Raw genomic sequence first — 22034 nt, 5'->3', positions numbered from 1 at the left:
AGATTCTTTAACTTTATTAGTCATTATTATGAGAGTTTTGAGTATATATGTCATGCTATTAAAATTATTTGTGTCCCTTGATACACCTATGTGTTTCTATCAACAGGACCATTTTTGGACAATGATTCTCTGCATCAGAAGCCACCAAGGTATGTCAGTCCGCCACCAGCATGGCAACCACCTTGGTCTCCTGTGCACCACAGCAGTGCAGGTACAAGATCAGCAGAATTGCAAGGTCCACAGGCATTCTGGACATTACCGGCAAGGAGATCTCAGTACCAAGAGACTGACAGTAATAAGTCAGTGAACGGACAAGAATTGTATGCCAGTTATCAACATAACAAACGGTTCAACACCATAGCAACGACTAAAAGTGTTGAAAACATAAATTGGAAACAGTTGTATGCTTGCTGTGATGACAGGCCACAGTCAGCAATTAAAAGTAATTGTGAAGTTCCTTCTGCGTCTGTTGGTGCTTACCAGTCTAGTCAGAATGATAATTCCTTTCATCATGGTCAGAATGTGGTTCACCAAAATTATGGGTTTGTCAAAGGTCCAATGTATTCACAGCTGCGACCAAAGTATCCAACTCCTGCCAGCATTCCAAATGTACCCACTGATAAAAGGGCATATATGCAGAGCCACAATGGAGTAACTTACAATGCAAATTATAAAACTCATGTTCCATTATGGCAAAGTGCCCAGAATGGCTTCTATTCATCTACACCTACAAAAGATAGGATGGGATCACTCTTACAGAATGACTCTACAGTGTCTTTTGGGACAGTACTTTCACCCATTGAAAAGTATTCTCAGAAGGAAGAAATAGCCAGGCAATTTCCAAGAACCAGTGGGAGTAGATCTAATGCAACAGTCACCAAATTATCTCATGAAGGTAGGAGTGATGCACAAAAACTTGTTTGTGCACCTAAGACATCAATGACATCAGAAGAGATCTTTGCTGCTATCCATAAATCAAAGAAACGGCTTAATATTAAAACAGATTCTGATAGCTACAGCCGCAGTGGTTCACCATCATGTTCTTCACTGACTAGTCTTTCGCCTGGAAGCTCAGAGTCATCTGTCCATGGCATTGGAAGGAGCACTACACCTGTTAAAGGAGGTCCAGAGACTGGTTCTTTTGATGGTGACAATACGATTGGAAGCAGACATAGCTGGTCTCCAAACTCAGGAGAATACTTTGATTTCTATAGTCGTTTTGAACGTCGAACTCCTTCCCCAGTAAAATCCCCTGGTTCAAGGCAAAGCTGGGCAAGTGATAGGTTAGGCCCTCAGCAACAAACTTCTAGGAATGACTTCAAACGCTTGTTACTACAGCAGGGAACAGCAGGATCTGGCAACTCAGTTGGAAGGATATCAGCAGTGGAACAGCTGAGGTTGACAAAACAGCAAAAACCAGGAGGTCCTTCTTCAAATGGTACAGTTAATAACAGTTACTTTCCAAGAAGTCCTGCAGAAAAACGAACAGGTACTTCCAAACTTCTTCAGTCTCCACGTTCCAATACAATGTGGAGATTTACTTCACCCAGAACAGATGTTCTTTCCTCCACAATACTGGAAGATTGTGCAGAGGAAGAGAATGCATCTAGTTCCCCTCAACACTCCCCAGCTACTCCACATACAAATCAACTACAACCAACATCAGTTGGTGATGGAAGTTCTTCAGTACGAAGACCATTGAATTTATCTTTTGACAATAATGCTAGACATTATTCTAGCAAACAAGAGAAGCCTCTTACATCACAACAGAATTCAAGGGAATCATCTCCAAAAAGCCTTACCAGTAATTCAGCTTCAAAGAAGGTCCCAACTTCAGAGACAAATACAACACCCAAAAATATCTATTCATCAAAAGTAAGCCACCATAAAAATGGTGGCCTGCTGTCCTCAGAATTGTTGTCTCCATCAAATGTGAAGGAGAATGTAAACACCAATTTGCAACCCCAAAATGTGAGTACAAATTCAGGTGATAAAGTTACACCAAGTGGTGCAGCAGCTAACAGTGTAATGAGTCTTAGGAACCATCAGCCAATTGCTCAGGTGATTCTGCAATCTCCTTCACCTCGAATCAATATGCTTCTTGCCAAACAGAAAGGACATCAGTACTCCAGTCATGGAACTACTGCTAGGTCCATCCTTGGTTCTCTGACAGCTTCAAAGTCTCCACCTAAAGCAGCTCTTGAAACTGCTCTGTAAACTATGTTAATTTGTTAGGAATAAGAGTGTGGAACTCTGATGAAATTAGTCTCCAGCTGAAAGCACTGACCATTTTCATACTTCGGTTAAAAATGGAGGTTTGTTGGAACACAAAGTGTTTGAATAATTAAGCAGTCTTGTAAGTTTGAAATTTTTGAAGCTCATTAAGGTCCATATTTTTCAGATTTTCATTGTGTTTTGAAATTTATAATATGATTTGGACAGACAGTTTTGTTCAGCACATTCCAAATTCAAAACAAATTTGATCTTTCATTTATTGTCACATATTTTATAAACATATTCTTCAGTGTTGAGAATTAAAATAGCATTTCAATTTTAGATGATGAAACAACTTTTCAGGTAGTAAATCTAAAATTGTATTATTTTGGATAAATTAAAATACAAACATCTGAGGTTTACTTGTTGACCTGTAAGTATATACAGTGTAAAATTTTATGGGTAATTATGTGTAGCATTGAAAGGAAGTTGGTTGTTTTGGAAGAATGTACTATCTTTTCCCTGGAAATTTTCAGTAGCTTCTTCCAGTACTGTACATGCAGCATTACAATCTAGAACAATCTGATTGCTTTGAGGAGCATTCAACTGGTGAAAAACTTTCCTGCTTTCATGGACACTGAAAGTTTTTTTACCTGTTCACATGACCCTGCCACTACAACCAAAATTAAATTTACAAACTTTTATAAACTAAATTATCAAACTGGAATTCAACATAAGTCAATCAAGATTGAAATGTTTTAAAGCCAGAATATGGGATCAGACATTGGATTATGAGGTTAATATATTCATGCCACTTGTATAAGGCAATGATAGTGTTATCCTTCCTGTCTTCCTATCATTATTCTTTCCATTCACTATGTTTCCATTGGCACATTGCGATTTTCACTGAAAAGGACAGCAGAAATGCAATACAATTTCCAAAATCATTCCTTTTGATTTTTTGTCAGTGTTTATGACTATGATCTAGCAGTCAAGGGGTTGAGCTACTCTTTGGACCTGTTCCAGCTTCAGTTGTCCAAAAGTCTCTTTTGAGTTCTGCCTGTTTATTAAACTGTGTAAGTTGTATGTTAGTTTTGGAAGTCTATCCTTTAATACTGTCAAGATGTTGAAGTCATCAGGTTTTACATTTCAACATTTTGTCCGATACAAGTTCAGTTTTAGAAGTGTATGTTTCTTTTCTTATGAATTTCATTTCAGTGGGTATAATTCTTGTCTTGTCTTTAATTTTTCATTATGCAGTTTTTCCTCCCGTAAGTGTTTAATAAAGCTAGGGTGTTTGTTAAATGGGGTTTATAAGGCTTGTAACTTGCAAAAGTTATAAATGTTAGCTTGCATGTCTTATCTTTCTTCATGTTTGGATGTTCATTTATTGCAAAGAGAAATCTGTTGTTGACAGACATTATTAATATTAAAATGCTATACTGATTATAGCCATAAATTTATTAATGAAGAGCCAATCAGCAGAAAAGTTAGTACACTATATAGAAGCATAAATTATTTGTCCTTGCATTTTGATTAATTTATACCAATGTCTGAAATAAAATTTATGGATCCTGTTTTTATTTCATGTACTCACTTTATGTATAATGGTCTGTTTATGAGAAGTGTAATGTTTTATATAACCTTCATGTAATGTGGGAATTATAGTCAGCTGACCACAATTAAATTCATTTTACATCTCTTATATCAGAAACTTGAACTAAATGTAACCAAAATTTGCTAGTTAAGTAATTTAGGAGAGGAAGCATGCAAATGGGCAGTCAAACATAATCCTTTTATTGTGTGTTCAGTTTATGCACTTAGTGCAAATAATAACTATAATAAATTATTTCAGGGTTAAATGTTGTACACATTTTATTAACTGGAACTCATTGCTGATCCTGCTTTTGGGTGCTGGCACCAAGTGGACATGGGCTGTGTTGCTGATGTTTCAGAGGACCATACTGCAACATTGCCAACCCCTTTCCACATGGTTCCAGCACCCAAAAGCAGGATCAACATTAACGACAAGTTACTGTGAAAGCTTTAAATCAGTTACTGCAACTCTGTGTTTATTTTCAACCATGCTTATTAAATCCAAACCCGAACTTAGGTTTATTTGAAATATTATAATCCAACTATACACAAGTTTCACTTTGTCTTGTGTTCAGTTAACTTGTGACAACAAGTTTCGGGTTATAAACCCATCTTAAGGTAATAAATACCTTTTATATATTTCTACACTGCTATAAGCCACTGAGATTATAATAGTCTAAAATGGACATTAAAGTCACTTAAAATATATCTTACACCACTTCATTTTGGTTGAATATTTAAGAACAGTTTCTGAAAATTTTGGTCGAGATAATACTCTCATGCCATTTGGTTTCATTTTCTTATATATTACATTTGTTTTTAAAAGAGGTGCTCATTTTTCTGCTACAGGAAAATATTGTTACAAATAAATGGATTCTGAAGAGGTAACTTGGGGAGTTGCATTACGGATTCAAACGTGTAGTAACATTAAATTGACAGAAAATGTTATTTCTTATGACACTCTTGCCCTTCATACTCTCTGAGAGTTTAAAACTGAAAGATATTTCTGAAGTATTTTGTTTGTTTGTAAATAGTGTAGTTACGTAGTCTAGTCCGATCTGCAGCCATATTGTACACAAACTGGAAGTTCACTTTTATGACATTCCTACAATATTGTTGTGATTGAAAGCTATTTAATTTAATCTGCAGTACTTGTTTCAAGCAATAATTTTATTGTTTACAAGTATCATATGGTACAACTTTACCACAACATACAGCTTTAATTATATTAAGAGGCTGTGTATTGAGATCCTGGCATACTGGAGTAGTCTTCTTAACTCTACAAAATTAGCGATTATTAATGGAAGACACTTGTTGGATTGGTTTGTATGCCTTTTTAATTAAACCTTCACAAGTATAAAAAATCAATAAACATCAAGAGAAACATCTCGTGGCAAGAAATTTGAGAGAGGTTGACAAGTAATGATTTTAATAAAGGAGGTGGTCAGTCAGAACCCTGAGAACTTCAGGACCCTCAGAGTCACCACTTGCAACATGTTACTAGAACTATGAAAACTGTTTTATTCTCATATGTTTGTGTCTGCATTTATCTGCCATATATTAGGTATTGAGTCACTTTTTGTGTACAGCTGTAAAATTGTATTCAGGAGGCCTGGAAGCTAGCTATCCTGACTTGAGGTTTTTCTTGGTTATATTCAGTCCCTCCAGGCATATGCCAGGATAGTACTTTGAATCAGGCTATGACCACTTCCCTCCATCTCATTCCAATTCATTAATCATATTATCATTTGATGCTATGTACTCTGAGCTACTGACAGCACCGTTAAATAGACCATAAATAAAATAAAATCTATGAAAGAATCTTTAAGCTTTGTGTAATTTTGGTGGGTTTTCTTTGCCACAAGAGAGAGTTGTTGGACATGTTTCAGTTTCAAGGCATTTGTGTTATGTTACAACTTTAAAAGATAAAGACATGTAAAATGAAGTTTACCATTTGTAAACCTATGCTGAAGAATGTACTGTTTACTTTTCGTATTTATGATATAAAAGGTATTGCAAAGTTGCTTTATTGAAATTGCATTTAATGGTTCATAAATATTAATATATTCATGACAAAGAAACAAAATATAACATCATGGGTAAGTAAAGGCCTTTGACTTACAAAATTGTTTTTATACTCTTAATACATATTTATTAAAAAGAAAATAAAGAGGATGTAAATCTGTTTCTGCTTATTAAACTTTCCAGCCACTGTTTTCATTCCTTTATTGATCTTACAGACATAAGATGCCTACCAATCCAAGATCCTAAATTCTGCCACAGCTCTAAACCTGCATAAAGGATTCATCTCAGTAATCAGTTCCATAGGGCAGGCTTAACAATGACAATAGTAAATTTTTATTATATTTCTTAATTATACATTAAGTTTATATTTAAATAAAGTATTGTTTTTATAAGATTTTTTCAAAAATCTTCATATTTCATATATGTTGGAAAACTGGGATGTCTCTTAACGCCATACATATTTGTATGTGACATGCAAACATTTGACTCAGATTCACTTTGGTGAACATTTTTACATTTGCATGATGATTTACATCATTCAACATCTGGGATAGCAAACCACATGTATCTTTGCTTACTGCAAGTCAGCAACAGTTCAGTAGCTGACTATTTATTTTCTATTATTGAATTTCCTCCCAGAGACTCAGTTTTCAGTTGATAATACTAGAGCTTACTGTTTAACAGTTCAAATGATGTGCAGGCAGAAAACTGATATTTATACTAAAGGAAAAGGATGATAGTTGGGAGACCTCGGTTATGCATTTTTACCTCATTTTCTTTCAGTGCATACTTTTAAATAGTAAGTTGGAAAAACTTAATCAACTATAAACCATAAGATATTTAATCTCAAACAAGAATAATATAATGTAAAGAGAATGTGATAAAACATATTTGCAGAATTTGGGAAGGACATATCTTAAAACTTGTGACATGACTGGAGAGTAATTTCAAACCTTCCTGTACAGTATTAACATACGTTAATGTTTTTTTTCTTCTATATTCACCTTTGCATTATGCAGGAAATAAATATATTCAAAAATGAAGTAGCAAATATCATACTTTATTTGCTGGCACAAAGTACAAATACAAAAGAGTTCCTTTACTCATTTCAAATGAATATAAATTTAATGTTTCATGTGTCCATCTGTATTTTGCACAGTCCAAACTACAAAACTATTTCTTCATAGGAGGTCCCATTGGTCCACCAAGTAATGGAGGTCCTCTCATAGGGCCCATTGGACCCATGGGTCCCATTGGCATCATTGGTCCCATCATGGGAGGCCTCATTCCCATCATTGGAGGCATTGGCCCATGTGGTCCCATCATCATAGGTCCCATGTGTCCATGGTGCATTTGCATGCCTGGTGGTCCCATCATTCCTGGACCAGGCTGAGGAGGGCCATGAACAGGACCTGGAGGTCGAGGAGGTCCCCCGTGAGGCATGTTGGTTGGTGGTGGAATTGCTGCACCTCCTTTATTTGAGGCAAATGGATTGGATGCTATTTTCCCCGCTTTGAATGCTGCAGTTGTTGCATCAATAAGATGTTGTGCTTGTTCTTCCATCCACTTTTGGTAATAAAATTTAACATTGTCTTTGTGTTTGCGACCTTGACAGTGTGTTTTCCTCACAGATGGAGAATCATGTGTTAAGTAGGTATCACAATAATCACAGTAATATTTTGGCATCTTCGAGGTTATGTTCACTCACAATTTACGTCCCATACAACACAATAGTATTCAATATAGTATATTCAGTCCCCAAGTATAAATATCTCAACCTGCTATCAAACAAGCAGTTCTGAAAATAAGTTCAAGTACCGAAACCAGCCTGCTTCTTACGTTCCTCCACTAATCTTGGTAGGTTATTTACGTATACACCAAAATGTCTAACGGTTTAGAATGAATGCTTTTAGAATACCATGCAATTTACCAACGAGGCGAATATGCCGCCATCTTCAAACGAGATTCGACACTTAATACTGGTTTACTATTGATATTTAATTTTCCAATGTTGACAGTACACAGAACTTGGAAGTATCTTTATGCTAAATCTGTCATATCTACACAGAACGTTTTAGAATGATGTAGATGTTACAGATGATTGTAATGAATTAATGGTTGCAGTGCCCACTGTCCGTGTTCGACCACACGGAAACCTTAATTGAGAAAGCCTGTAACGTCTGTTATGTATGACATAAATGCCTCTAATGTAAGCGACTTTGTTATTTTTATCCTCGCTTTGCAGAACAGCAGAAAAATAAATGTTTAGAATATTTCGAGAGTAGTCTGACATCGAGGATTTAATTTGATATAATACCGCGCCATCCTATCGAGTGCATTATCGATCAACAGTTGAGTTATCATTTGGATTATTTGTTGCTTGTGTCAAGCCAGTATGACCAAAACTATATTGTACCCATGTTTGAATGTTCGTGTCGTTCTGCGCTTTTTTGTATTTCTTGTACTCTCGGGATAGAGACAAATCCAGACCAAATATTTAAGAGGTAATGGTGCTGATTTCTCAATTGCAAGTCGTTTTTTGTATTTTTATATACCGAATATTCGTACAAAATGATGCAGTTAACATAGCTTAAAAAATCAGCATATGTATGGGTATGGTGGAGCGAAGCTATAGCCCCCAAGCATTGATAACATTGGCATTAGATAGAGGTGAGTGGTCTGCTTCACACTCCCCTGTACCCATTGGATGGGAGATGGGGTGGGCCCCAGAGTTGTGCTGGACATGATCATGAAGCGAGAAATGGCTTCTGCTGCCAGGCATAGAACCTGAGGTTGACAGGATAGGGACCAGTCATTTATATCAACTTGTCAGCTGCAAAGAATTATTTAACTATGACATTGAAAAACTATTTTTGTCTGCCTCTTGTAGCCAGCATCAAATCATGTTTTATTAAACCTCCTTATATACATCATATAGAAAGGTGAATTAATTGCTTCGATGACAAGGACAGGCCCAAGCAATGATTGTTTAGATGCCTGTCACATTAAGCTGTAACTCTCATCCCACATATTTAACCCTTTCAAGCCGAAGAATATCTTAATAATGTTAAAGATCAGTTCCTACAGGAAAGAAAAACAACACTTCTCTGTTATAAAGATCAGTTGGTTAATGTTGTGTAGGGAAGTAATTGCTGTTTACTCTGAGAAGCATATGAAACCGATACAGTCTGGGAAAAATGCAGAATTATTGACTGTTAAAGCTGGTGGTAAATATAGTTACCAATGGGCTGTTAAGTCTCCAAAAGCTTTGAAGGTATTGATACCAGTTGTTATATGTTTGGCTTGATGGTATTTTTATATTTTTACAGGTCAGCAGTTTTAATATTAATAATGGTAGAGGGATATGTAATATTACCCTTTACAATGACTGGACATTTTGTGTTTGTATGTTAAAAAATATGAATAATGGTTCTTATACAGCCTTTATTGTAAGGAGTATTTTCCCTTCAAGTCTTCTGTGGTGGAATCCTAATAGCAGTTATTATGTTTTAGGTGTTACTGACTTTGTTGAAGTGAGCAGTGGCAGTGCATCTGACCTGATGTGAGATACACACCATGTTACAACTGAGGAGACTACCACTGACAAGGTATTTTGTGGTGTTTCTTAGATCCTTCCAATGAATACTCAAAACATGCCAGAGGATGGTTGAAATTTTTGTGTGGCGATGAATCATAAATATAACTACAAATTCTGTATGTAACACATCAGCCTACTTTCCTTAATTTATGTGGAAATACAGGCTTTATCACCATGACTATGAGTCTGTTTGCCCACACTCCACCCCATTACAACCAGTTGGTGGATTTTTTGACTTTCATGAAACTTGTCACAAACATCATGACCATAGACATCACACCACCCTTATATTTTATAATATCCTACTATCAATAATACCAACATGGTAGCCATACCTCCTTCTGTGGTGTGGATGAGGTTAATTATGGAGTTCTGAAGTTCTTTGTGGTAATAGATCTTTGAAAAATGTGTAACTTTTGTTTTGGTAATTTCTTTGTGTATTATAGCAGTATGTTTTTGAGAAACTGAGAATTTATCAGTTATTGAGTTCAGTTTTCCAGTCTTTCCCATTGAGGAGGAATACAAAATTTATTCAACTGAGTTTATGCAGAGATGGATTAAAAGTCTACTTCACACTAACTATTGAAAGAAGACAGTGTATGTTGATTTCTGCTGCAGAATCAGAGCATTCCTACAAATGTAATTGTTATATATGGGTGCCTCAATATTTCATATTTCTGCACCCCTATTTATGTGTTTGATGTATTTATCCTTTACAATTGTTTACTAGTGGAAATTGATAATTCTAACCAAATACATCTCAGAAGATGAATTCTGAAGAATCAAGTATACAAATAAGGGAGAAAACATTACTTCACACTGTAATGGAAATATTTTGTGCACATGTCATTAGCTGTTTCTTTGTTGCTAAGGAAATTACAGATTTATTACATAAAATTCATTTTTATTAACAAATCAATTGTGGTGATGTCTGAAAATTATGCATATACAAAATGAAATATCCTTACATACCATACACAAAATATGCTTCAAATTATGCATTTTGGCAGTTTGCATAAAGTATGACATTCTCGGGGACTTATGATCATGTGAACAAACTTTACTTTTGCACTGTCGACATATACGTAGGCCCTTTTTTCACTTTATGTTGTTCCCATTTGTGAAAGATTAAAATACTTCAGAGGAACGTAATATTGGTGCTAAAAGTATTATGCAGTCCATAATCTCACTTGTTTCGCCAGCTAGTGTCAATTAGTTTTGGCATGCTCATTTCTTTGAATTTATTCATATTATGTTTAATACCACTTGAATAAGAATGGTTTCTCATTAGGGTGACCACCCAGCTCTTGTTTCATGGGACTATGCAATACATGGAACATTTCTTCCATGCTATGGTTCCATACATTAGTACATAATTCTCTGTTGTCTGGATTGAGGCTGAAACTGTAATTATTATTTAGTTATTTATTACTGTGAATATTTTCCAGCAGTACAGTATCTATTTGTGTTTAATTTGTCAGAATTCAGCTCATTGTTTCAGATTGTTGTGATGTATGTAATTGCTAATGTATAACCAGTATTTCATATATCATATGTAGGTATGTTTATGATTTAATTTCCACACCAAATTTCACATTACTAGCTCAAATGATTCATTAGTTATGATTGTGAAACAAAAGCTAAATGTACATCTGTTGTTTTATTTAACAGTATAAAAGTTACCAAAACAAAAGTAGTAAGTATTTAAAAAATGTATATGCAAATGATTCACACAAAGTGAAAATGTCTTAGGAAGAAGAGAATTTAAGAAGCCTGCATTAAGTGACGCTAGTGTTGTGTCCATCACACAAGTTCACTTAGCCTGTCATGTTGGTGTTGTTGATGGTAGGCAAACAAAATGTATGATAGTGGATGGAGTTCAGTGGAATGATATTTCTATTGAGTTTCATGAAAATCTGTTTGTTGGTTCAAAAGTTGTTAGGGTGGATAGACACAGATGGATGATAGGCACATGAAAGTGTCGATACCAGTATCCTGTCTTTCTTAATAAAATAATGAATATGTTCAGTGATATAATGTGACTCTTGACTTATATCAGATTTATACAGAAGTATTATTCAACGTTCTTGGGGCCAGTTTTATATTGTGCTTAGATGACATTGCCGGGGATCAATAGTATGAATTTGTGTATAGTAGATACCTTTTATATTCAGAAAATATGCAGGATGAAGGAGGGGGGGTAAAATTATATGCAATGCATTAATTAATTGTAGACTTTGAAAAAAGCTAATGACTTTGAAGAGAAGTGTTGTAAAACCTCAAACTGAATTTGGAATAGACTATGAAAAATCAAAGTCAGTTAATAAAATGTATGACTGAAACCTGTAATTTTAACATGGAAGGATGGTCACCCTGTCAGTATGCATGGTTTTAATAGTACCAAATGTATGGAGCATACTACTCACATTACAACATGCAAAGTAAGAACAGTTATAATAATCTGTTTCTAATGCCAGCAGTAAGTAAAATTAATTGTAATTCTTTCAGTAAATGTTCTGTTGGGTCTAAGTAATACATTTTTCTTGTTAGTAATGTCTTTTTTCATGAACTAGGTAATGTAATAATTTGATTTTATAGTTTATTTTCATATGTGGCCTTCCAAATTTTGATTATTACTTTCTTCTTGGTTTGATAACTGTTAAGAGAAGCAACACAGTAAAGTATTTACATTTGGAAGAATTTACAACATGATTCAGAGAGTGAACCATGTTCTTACACAAGTAATCACACACAGAGTTTTGCAATTAGAGCACTATATATGTATATATATTGTTTAGGCTTTTAATTTTGCTATAGTACAAATATCAACACTGTATCATTCAGGTGTTTGAACACATCCGTACAGAGCAAAGTTAAGATATATGTAACATCTATTTATGCAGTGAAAGCCCATTTAAGATATATATTGGTATAGCCTTCTCCCCAGACAGTTGGTTATTGTTATTTTATGTTTATATGCCAGCAGAAAATGTTACTACAATAGAGGTACATGGATGTCGTTTTATGAAAGTTTACAATTAATAAATTATATTACAGTAATATAAATATTTTTTTCATGAATATCTGGTTCTGGAATTTTATTTTGCATGAAGTGCACAAAGGAAAGCATGTAGGGAGGTTCCATCTACAGGTTTCCTATCTGAAACTACTCAACAAATTTTTATGAAATTTATTATTTGGGTCTGTGTGTGTGTGTGTGTGTGGGGGGGGGGGGGGGATAAACCACTGAAAGTGCTTCAGCGATTTTAAATTTGGTACTGTTAGGTTATTTTTAACCTCATCATAATTAGCTTTGCAAACAGTCGAACAGCATTTTGCACATGTTTCTGCCACAAGTACAGCACACAGTTGACAAAAGTATGAAATTTCAATATTTTGTTTAGTATTTATTAAAGAACAATTGTAATTGTAATTTCTTCGATTCAGAGTAATATTAATCAATACTTGTTATGTTCTTCACAAATTTCCAACCCCCCAGTATAAACTCCATTACAAGAATTGTCCATACCTCCAGCAGATGATTTCCAGTTTAAACTTATCATATAAATAGTATGTCATAAACCTATTTAATTCTAGTTTAAAACTTAAAATGTATGTTTCTATTTTGAGTTTAAAACAGAAGTTGTGGAATAAATTTGAATGTAACCTAAAGTAGCTGGTATTTATCCACAATGTGTGCCACAATTTTAATGAAACCAGGCATCTGTGGCTTGTGAGCTTCATCACACACACAACACATGCACACAACAGTGTGACATACAATTTGGAACTTCATAAACCAAAGCTCTTTGTGCTATCTTAAAAATGTAATATTACATACAACTGTTTTCACACCTTTTAATATTGTATAGTATTCTATTGTGTTAAATGTTGAAGCTAATGTTTTGACTGCAATGATAACTTTACAACAGTTATTAAGCCATTCCTCAGTGTTTCAAATACTAACACTATATCACTTTGGTGGTAATATTGTTTTACAATAGTTATGCCTTCTGAACAAGTAGATGTACTGAACATGCAGGTAGACATGTGCTTTCAATTTCTTAACATTAAAAGTTTGATGGATAAAGAGAATAAGTTCTTTTATTATGTGATTATGTTATGTATAAAGGGGTGCTGAGTAAATTGCATAGATAATTAGTACCAAAGTCCAATTTCCAGATAGTAAGATATTAGTCCAACTGAAGGTGTTTTCAGAGAGCTGAACTTCATTTCTGAAACTACTCTGTATATTGATCAGGTCTGGTTTTATTTCATTTTATCTACTTGTACTCAAAAAATGTTGGTATAATGATGCAGTACATGGGCCACAGTTGATAAATTTAAAGGAATACAAAAAACATTACACTTTTGTATCAGTTCTCTGCTAGTGGAATTCAAGATTTTTGGTAGTAGTATTCAGTATTCCTATAATTAATCCATTTGTCCTCATTGTTTCATCAAGAGTGTTTCTGCATTTCTGAAACTCATTTCAAGCTCAGCCTATGACTGCTCCTTGACATGAGCTTGAACAAATAATATGTGTCTGTGTAATAATATTCTGGAAACACATATACTAGTTGCATCTTAAAACTGTCACTGATTTTTGTTAACACAGTAACAACCAAAATTTGCTTACCCAAAGGAATCATCAAGATGCATTTACTCATTCCCATTTTTAAGTACTTATCCATAGAGGCATCATCATATTGAAAAATTGAAATTCATGGTATCGGCTAATTTTTATTTACTGGCTTTATTTTAATGTAAACTGTGGGAGACATTTAAGTATTAGATATGTTGAGAAAGTGAAGTAATATGGCAGTTCTGCCAGACTTAATATTTTATATCTCAAAAACTATTCAACTAGTATCTTTCATGTTTTAAAGCAAAAAGAGGCTTGGTGGCAGTATAAAATGTTACCTTATTATCCTTCTAACTACATAGATTATTATCAGCCATCTTCACAGTGATAATATTTTAATCATATTCACATCATTCTCATACCAATGTCCTGTATTACCACAGTACATGCAAACTTGAGTGAAAGAGAAACCTTTACCTTGTTTTCTATACAGTAGGGCTATTAATGTTTCAGAGAGAACAATGTTGCCAGCATATGTTTGGCTTAGTGCATATGTGAATTTGTGGATTTGTTCTGCAAGGTTTACATCTGTTGGTCTCATATTAAGTTATAAAGCACAATGTACATATGGGGAGGAGAAGGCAGATATCAAAGGAACATACTTGAATATAGCCACTCACAGCCAAATACCACAGTACAAAGGAAAGTAGAAGACATCAGGGAGAGTCATTTGTTGTGTATCTTTCTTCTAACACATAGATATATTTAAGTGTACAACCAGGTGTGAAGAGAGAATTTGTGTTTTGATATATAAAATTTACATTTATACTCCATGAAGTTAAAGCACTGATGATACTAATCATAATCAAACATTGTATTTGAGTGGCTAGCTGCTTCATATTTTGGAGGTCCCATGTTCACATTTTGGCTCTGAATGAGGTTTTTGTGGTTTCACTCAGTTCTTCCAGACAGACGACAGGACAGTGCCTTAAATTAGGCCACAACCACTCCCTTCCACATCCTTTAATCATCCTACAATTTTGATGCTGTATAGTTCGAACTACTGATAGCATTGTTAAATAATAAATAAAAAAGGCATTACAGATCTGAATTTTTTATGTTGTAGTATTTTAATTCAAACTATAATTAGTATTTCCATTTGCTCCCACATAACATCAGTGCACGGATGAATATGCTTTAAAATTGGTCTCATTGACTGAAATGCTAATACATAATGTCTTTTGTTGGTGCTGATTTGTAGAACCTGGCAGAACTGTCACTTGTTACTTTAACCTGTCACTTGAACAATGCTGCCAGTTCTACAGATTTAGCATCAACAAAAGACATAATGAATGGAAAATATGGAATGTGAGCACATTTTAAATGTTAATCTCGCAATTTTTAACAATCTTATCATATGTACAAAGTCATAATATTCTGTGCCTGATATTTTAACACCACTGTGATGCTCACAACAAATAGTTTTCTCAGATATTAAGGCTTGAAAATGGAAAATTTAGTTTGAAACATATATCACTGTTGGATTATGTTAAATGAGTACGTGCATAAATTTATTTATCCATTATTGTTGTGTGAAGATGAGCAATTAATAATATTTAAAAATTTTAAATTTGTAATTTACATTTAAGAAATTGCTGCTTTCCTCATTCTGTTTGCTTGTCATCACACTAATACAGCCTGTATTCTGCCTGGCCAATTTGTGACATATATATTAAAGCAATAAAAAGAAGTTTCGTATATTATTTAGGGTTTTTACATCATGTTCCCCCTTTATGGGCTTACAGCACTGTTTTCACACAAATTCTCTCAGAACACCTGGATGCTCGTGGGGTAACAGAAAACCACACCAACCTTAACCTCTCACATTCTGTACCTGGCTGCTGCAAATTACAAAACAGAAGCATTTGTCTCTCTTTTAAATGAGAGAATACTGTAGCAAGTTTGTTTTTATATATATACTTTAAAAATGGCATTTTTGTTTTTAAGTAGTTATTTACTTGGAAATTTAAAATGTATAAATAGGAGATTTGGATATGTTGTTCTTTTGAAGGTAAATGTAACCAGTTCACACACATTCGTTTTGATACAACTTGCAAAAATAACTCCTGGTAATACAGAACTGAAACAGTTTTAACAAACATTTTCTTGTGTTTAGGCATAGACTTTTTTCTTACATACATCCCTGTCACATTTATAATGACAAGACAAACAAGGAGTTACACACATTTCCACAGACTTTTTGGAGACACAAAGACACATTTAACAGCATGAACAGCTTCTTGTTATACGAGTAGAATAAAGATATTTGTTTAGAAAGGACAACAGCCACAGAAGATTGAAACCAACATCACACTAATCGTAACATTTTATTATTTCCACTCATATTCACTTTACTTTTTATTTTTGAGGAAAAGGTGTTGTATCTATGGTTTTTGTTTCACTGTTTCTGAAGGTATCAGGCTGCCTTAAGAACTTTGTTACTAATGTAAATTTTGTATATCTGTTATTTTCAATTGCATTGCCAATTGTCCTTATACTTTAAAAGGGTGTAAGTTGCATCAGCAAATAGTGATTGTACTGGAGTGAGTAGGAGAACCATGTGGAGAAGCTGGCATCAGTGTTTAAACTTTTTCTTTGTTGGCAAACCATAGTTGTCTGTCAAGAGCACTTATTTTAAATTAATGGGTGTTATTAAGATGTATAATTTTCATTGAAACATTATCTTTGTGGTATCCATTAAATGCAGTACATGGGAAATTTATAGTAGTTTGGATAATGATCATTTATTGATTTTAATGTGTTCTTCATGCTCTAGTTTGAATGAAGAACACCTTATTTGGTTTGAAATGGGATGGTTCACCAGCTGTTCCAGTACATTTTGATGTTTCTTTGGGTTCCTACAGAACATTTTAATGTAAGGAATTTCAATGCTGGTGTCAGTATTTTGGCATCAGATTTATGTGTCGTGCTTTATCATTACCAAACATTGTTCAAAATATCATATACTTCATTACAGAGCATCCTGATTTACCTTCGTCACAAAACAGTTTATGAAAGGGAGTTTTACTATGCAAAACAATCCTCAATTTATAAAACATATCTATTGAACAAATATATAATTGGTTTGTATTGAATCTCACTCATTGAAAGTGGAACTGTCATCATATTTCCTGCCCCACAGTTGATTGATTATAATTAATGTTAAATTGTGTAAAATTATTAATCAGTAAAAATATTTTCTGTAGCATAAAATTGAAAAAGAATGACATTATTTTGGGCCACACACAACACTTCTTGCAAGATATCTTGTTTTCACATACACTATCCAAATTGGTGACAAATTATCATTGATATTGTTCATCACACTTTCCTGGGAAAAATTGATTTTGTGAATTAATGAGCAGAAGTCCACAACAGTAATTTGTAATAATGGTTTTTGTTACAGTTTGTTCTAAAGTTATTAAAATTTATATTAATATGCTTTCATGGCTTTGAAATTATTTTATCTTTCATAGGTAAATAGAAAATTGCAGTACTTTAACATATTAAATATGATTCAAATTTTTACATTATATTATGTTTTTATGTGGAGAGCTAACTTTGCTGATGTTTTAAGTGAATTTATGAAGAAATCTTACAATTTTACATTTGATTATGAGAAAGTTTCTTATTTCTTTATGGTAATAAAGAGTCCATTCTCAAGTACCATGCGGTTTCTTAAAAATTTGTTAAACATTGATTATGGTATTCCTTCAGTTTGGAAGCAATTTCTCTCACATGTACACATGTGTGAACGAGCGCGCGCACACACACATTAATCCAACCCATCTGAAGAATATTATCAGTAGCCACCAAACGGGTTCTATCTCAAATGAAGTGTGAAGTGTGAATAGTCATCATTTTTGTTTTTATGTCTTCACAAAAAAAGATGTCATTATATAAATTGCCACACATTGTTTCAGGCACATCTTATTGCTACTTGATAAACTTCACAAAAGATATAACTGGCCTTATGAATAAAACAAAGGATATGCAGTTGAAGTGATATGTTTTTCTTTTATATATTGTTGTGTGAGAAATTGACGAATAAATTGTATTTCCTTTCACTTTTGCCATTATCAATTTGCTATATAGGATTATTCAGTGAAACTACAGGTTATTAAAGACAGGAATTTTATGTTTGTATTTCAGAGATGCAGGGATCAATAAGGTAATTGAGTTTTGAGACAGTTTTGTTCTAATAATGATGCCAGTTTCATGTATTTGAAAGAGCTGACCTTACTGTACAAACCAATTACATTTTAAAATTTTAATCCTATGGATTTCAATTGACATATTCCACCTTGGATGGTTTCATTTACATTATGTAATTTGTTTATTTTATATTTAAATAAATTAATAAGCGTGTAGTTGTTAACAATACAGCCTTGTTCCAGCACGATTACTTTAGGTCCGCAGTAACAATGATGAGGGTGGTGGTTATAATGACAACTGATATTGCCAGTGATGACTCAAGACACCATGTACAACCCAAAACTTACCAGTCCTCTTATGTATCTTTATTAGCAACATAGGCATGAACAGAAAATAACATATAGTGTGCATTCATTTTTTTATATTGAAATGGGCCTTTCACACAGGCATTTTATGATTGTTTTATAGTTAAATACATTGTGCTTGCCTGTGTTGGAAGGTCATTGCTGATTACAAGAGATGATATGTGGAGAGATCTAGAACTTATCATTTCATTTACCTGTTTTTTTGAAAATGTTGGTTGCCCTTTTATTCTGTTTTGTGTAATGTTTAATGTCAAAATGTAGTTGTAGTCCGAATGTGGTAATTGTGTTTGAAGAACTTGATGAAGACATCTGTGATTGTGCATGTTGTATTGAAGTAAGAACAAGTCTAATTTTATTTGATCTTATGATTTTTATAACTTTTTTGTTAACTGCTGGTCAAACTTATTTTGTTTTGGTGTCTAAAATAATATTCATGTTCTTAATTTATTTATATTTCATCATTGCACATATATTGAAACTTCTAATCTTCCAGAACACAGTGATGAGTCCAGATTGTGTAGTTTAACTTAAAGTACTTTATCGAATTATGTTGAAGTTATATAGTGAATCTAAATTTATGAATTTTTAGTGCACTTTTCAAAATTTTGTGTTACATTTTCAGTATTTTGAGGCATAAATTTTCGTTAAGTTCTTGTTTGGTTAATTGAATGTATGCTACAGGTTATTTTGATTTGCATTTAATTTTTACCACATTTGTGATTACTTTTTATTGAGTACTAGGTGGATAATACTTTTAGCAAAATTTGTAAATCAGCTGTTAAGCAGTTTTTTTCTTAATGCATTGCTTTAATGAATTTTAATCAAATTTAGAGAAAATCAGTCATCTTATATGCACATCACACAAATTCTGACAGTTTTTGATTTTTGATTTGATGAGAAAGTCACGATTTGATGTATTAGCGTGGGGTATATCATGGTGAATTACGTGACATGTTTGTAAAGTGAAGGTGGTGATGTAACATTGTTACAATATTATACAAAAATCATGTTTAAATAGCATTGTCATATCATGGTTTCCTCTGTCAGCTCGACAGTAATGTGGGGACTGGTAAGTTTTGGGCTGATGAAACTGCTTGATGCATCCTAAAGTGACCGAGCTTCTAGCAGGACTAATCACCCAGCTCATGACATACCTCCATATAGTCAGGATTGTGCATTATATCCTTGATCATGTCTTTGAGAATGGTGTAACGAGGGAAGATTGGGTACACCTTCGAATTCATGTACTCTGTCTGAAAGAAAGCAATATTTTTTAACATTTATTTCCTTAACACATGGGTTTGAGGAGGTCTCTTTATGTGTCATAAATGATACAGAAGATTCAGGAAATCAAAACAAGCTACTAAGACTTGTTTGTTATATAAATAACTTAGGCTACTGTGTACTGTGCATTCATTGTATAACAAAGCATAGTTTAAAGTGATTTCTGAGAACTTGTAGGAGAGCTTTGAAAAGCTTATATTGTAAGCCTGTAGAATGGATGGAATTTAATTACTTACCCTTTTTATGACAAAAAGATATAAGTTTTTTGCAGTTTCCTAGTGGATAGTGCAATGATATATTATGAATGTGGTAAATGAACAATGCAGCTTTCTTGCATGGAGTCTGTAAAATTGTTTCTACAAACTACAATTGCAGACATTTGCTCCATTGGTTGTGACCCACACAAGCTTTTTAAAGAAAGTTTGCTTTCAAAAACCTATGTTTTGAAGGTTTGATAAATATCTTTGTTTCTAATTTTTCTTTTTAATGGCAGAACTGTGAGAATTTCTTCCTATGTTGAATTATCATAGAATAGGAACCAAAATATTATTTAAAGGGGCACATACTCTGGCTACTGTGAGCTCATCTAGTTATAATGAAAGTAGTTTATCAGTGGGTCTGAATGCCATTCATGAACTGGATCTTTAAATTTATTAAAATGTTCTATATTGATCTGTTACTTGTATGCTGACAATTATAACATTTCTATATGAGTAGATAATACTTTGGTAGGCAATTATGAAATTTAAAAAATGTGTCTGCAGTAGATGCTCAGTAGTTTTTCATCCTGGAGTAGTTTTAATCTTTTTGACAACATATGAGTAGTTTAGAAATAAGATGGCTACCATTTTGGGGATTGGCTGGGATACCAAGTCCACATCATAAAGAAGTAGCAGGCCTCATAGTGTAACTTCATATAGTAAATATAAATTTTAATTTTTCGTCCTTTGGTTAAAAGTTATGGATTCACATAGCTGGAATGATCTTATGAACTTAATTTCTATTTAGGAAATTTGGCAGAATGAGGTCCATGAAGTTATCACAGCTAAAGTATCATAAAGCATGCAGACTTTATACAGGTAAAGCTTGCAGTAAGATCTGTACCAGTTATAGTAGCATACCTTTAGTTCTCGGATTAGGTTCCTCAGACCAGAGTACTTCTTCAGTAGGCGGTAGAGGTCATTGGTCATCTGTGTGTTCTCACTCTCAATCTGTAGGATCGTCATGTCTGCAACAAGTAACATTCATCTCGCTTTTGTTATTATTTATGTAGGGATAATGACATATTTAGTGAGTTATTCTTGCTAAGTTATATTTTAGGCTATCTTTTACAATATTATTGTTCTTTACTAGTAGCTTCTGTGGATTAGCTTTTGTTCAATATAATTATCTAATTTTGTTTGTTCTGTTTTGTGTTGTATTTGTAAATGGCGATATGACTGTTGAGGCAGCACACTAATATCAAGGGACTGAAGTGAGAATTATTACTATCATCATCATCATTGCTGCAGCATTTCTTGCTTGTATCAAAACCTATATGTCTAATGTCAGTTGGCTAGTGTTTATTGTTAATTGTATCTTTTAGGTATATTTCCAAGTTTAGGTTTGTTGTAGGGTTTCTTATATTGATGAAAATATTACAATATGTGTGAAAGAATGGAAGGAACTATAAATACTGGACTCAATGGATGTTCCTATTAGGGAAATGCATGTTTATTTTCTTCTAGAATAATTAATCCTTTGGAAGCATGAGCAGGGGTAGTGGCCATGCGGTCTGAGGCGTGGACCTTGTGCCACTTGGTCGCTGGGACCGTGGGTTCGAATCCCACTCAAGCCATGGATGTTTGTTCTCGTCTTTCTGTGTTGTGCTGTCCTGTGTACAGGTAGAGGCCTTGCGATTGGCCGATCCCTCGTCCAAGGAGTCCTACCGAATGTCTATAGATCAAGGCAACGGAAAATTGGGACCCGCAGTGCTCAGGCACTTGAAGAACGGGATGTTCCCATTATCCCAGTTGGAAGTATGAGTTCATCTGAATAATATTTAAAAGTTCAATTCATACTTCCCAAGAAAACACATGTCTCTGTTAGAAAGATCAGTTGTTCAGTGCTGTTTATGAAAATAATCCCTGTATATTCTGAGATTTTTAAAAAA

General features: G+C 33.8%; 4 protein-coding genes across 6 annotated transcripts in view; 2 read left to right on the top strand and 2 right to left on the bottom strand.

Moving 5' to 3' along the window:
• The window catches only part of gukh (NHS actin remodeling regulator GUK-holder), an 80809-nt gene extending 74814 nt beyond the window's left edge, over positions 1-5995 (top strand). For both annotated transcript variants that reach the window (XM_022074214.2, XM_022074216.1), the window contains exon 5: positions 107-5995. In XM_022074214.2, the coding sequence (XP_021929906.1) occupies positions 107-2217 (2111 nt within the window). In that variant the 3' untranslated portion in view covers positions 2218-5995. The remainder of the gene's footprint in view (positions 1-106) is intronic.
• An 879-nt stretch (positions 5996-6874) lies between these two features.
• snRNP-U1-C (small ribonucleoprotein particle U1 subunit C) lies at positions 6875-7985 on the bottom strand. The gene has a single exon (XM_022074225.2). It carries the CDS (start codon positions 7519-7521, stop codon positions 7009-7011), a length of 513 nt encoding a protein of 170 aa, XP_021929917.1. The 5' UTR covers positions 7522-7985; the 3' UTR covers positions 6875-7008.
• Positions 7986-8137: 152 nt separating this feature from the next.
• LOC110834761 (protein transport protein Sec24C) overlaps positions 8138-22034 on the top strand; it is a 104066-nt gene continuing 90169 nt past the window's right edge. Inside the window, exons 1-2 of the mRNA XM_087357025.1 lie at positions 8138-8339; positions 9349-9443. The gene's annotated coding sequence lies outside the window, so the exon portion shown is untranslated. The remainder of the gene's footprint in view (positions 8340-9348; positions 9444-22034) is intronic.
• Positions 10317-22034, bottom strand: part of LOC110834756 (uncharacterized) — a 77606-nt gene continuing 65888 nt past the window's right edge. For both annotated transcript variants that reach the window (XM_022074222.2, XM_022074221.2), the window contains exons 6-7: positions 21004-21110; positions 10317-19851 (exon numbers count right to left, since the gene is read on the bottom strand). In XM_022074222.2, coding sequence (XP_021929914.1) covers positions 19729-19851; positions 21004-21110 — 230 coding nt within the window. In that variant the 3' untranslated portion in view covers positions 10317-19728. The remainder of the gene's footprint in view (positions 19852-21003; positions 21111-22034) is intronic.

The sequence above is a fragment of the Zootermopsis nevadensis genome, unplaced genomic scaffold, assembly GCF_977971745.1.
Source record: "Zootermopsis nevadensis isolate Lab colony 2312 unplaced genomic scaffold, Znev_1.0 Znev_ptg000028l, whole genome shotgun sequence".
NCBI lineage: Eukaryota > Metazoa > Arthropoda > Insecta > Blattodea > Termopsidae > Zootermopsis > Zootermopsis nevadensis.
The sequence above is the reverse complement of the archived record's forward strand: the minus strand, read 5'-3'. Positions and strand labels throughout refer to the sequence as shown.

What these genes read in the sequence shown, in the direction of transcription:
- snRNP-U1-C (XM_022074225.2), bottom strand. Translation starts at nt 7,521, where the DNA reads ATGCCAAAATATTACTGTGATTATTGTGATACCTACTTAACACATGAT.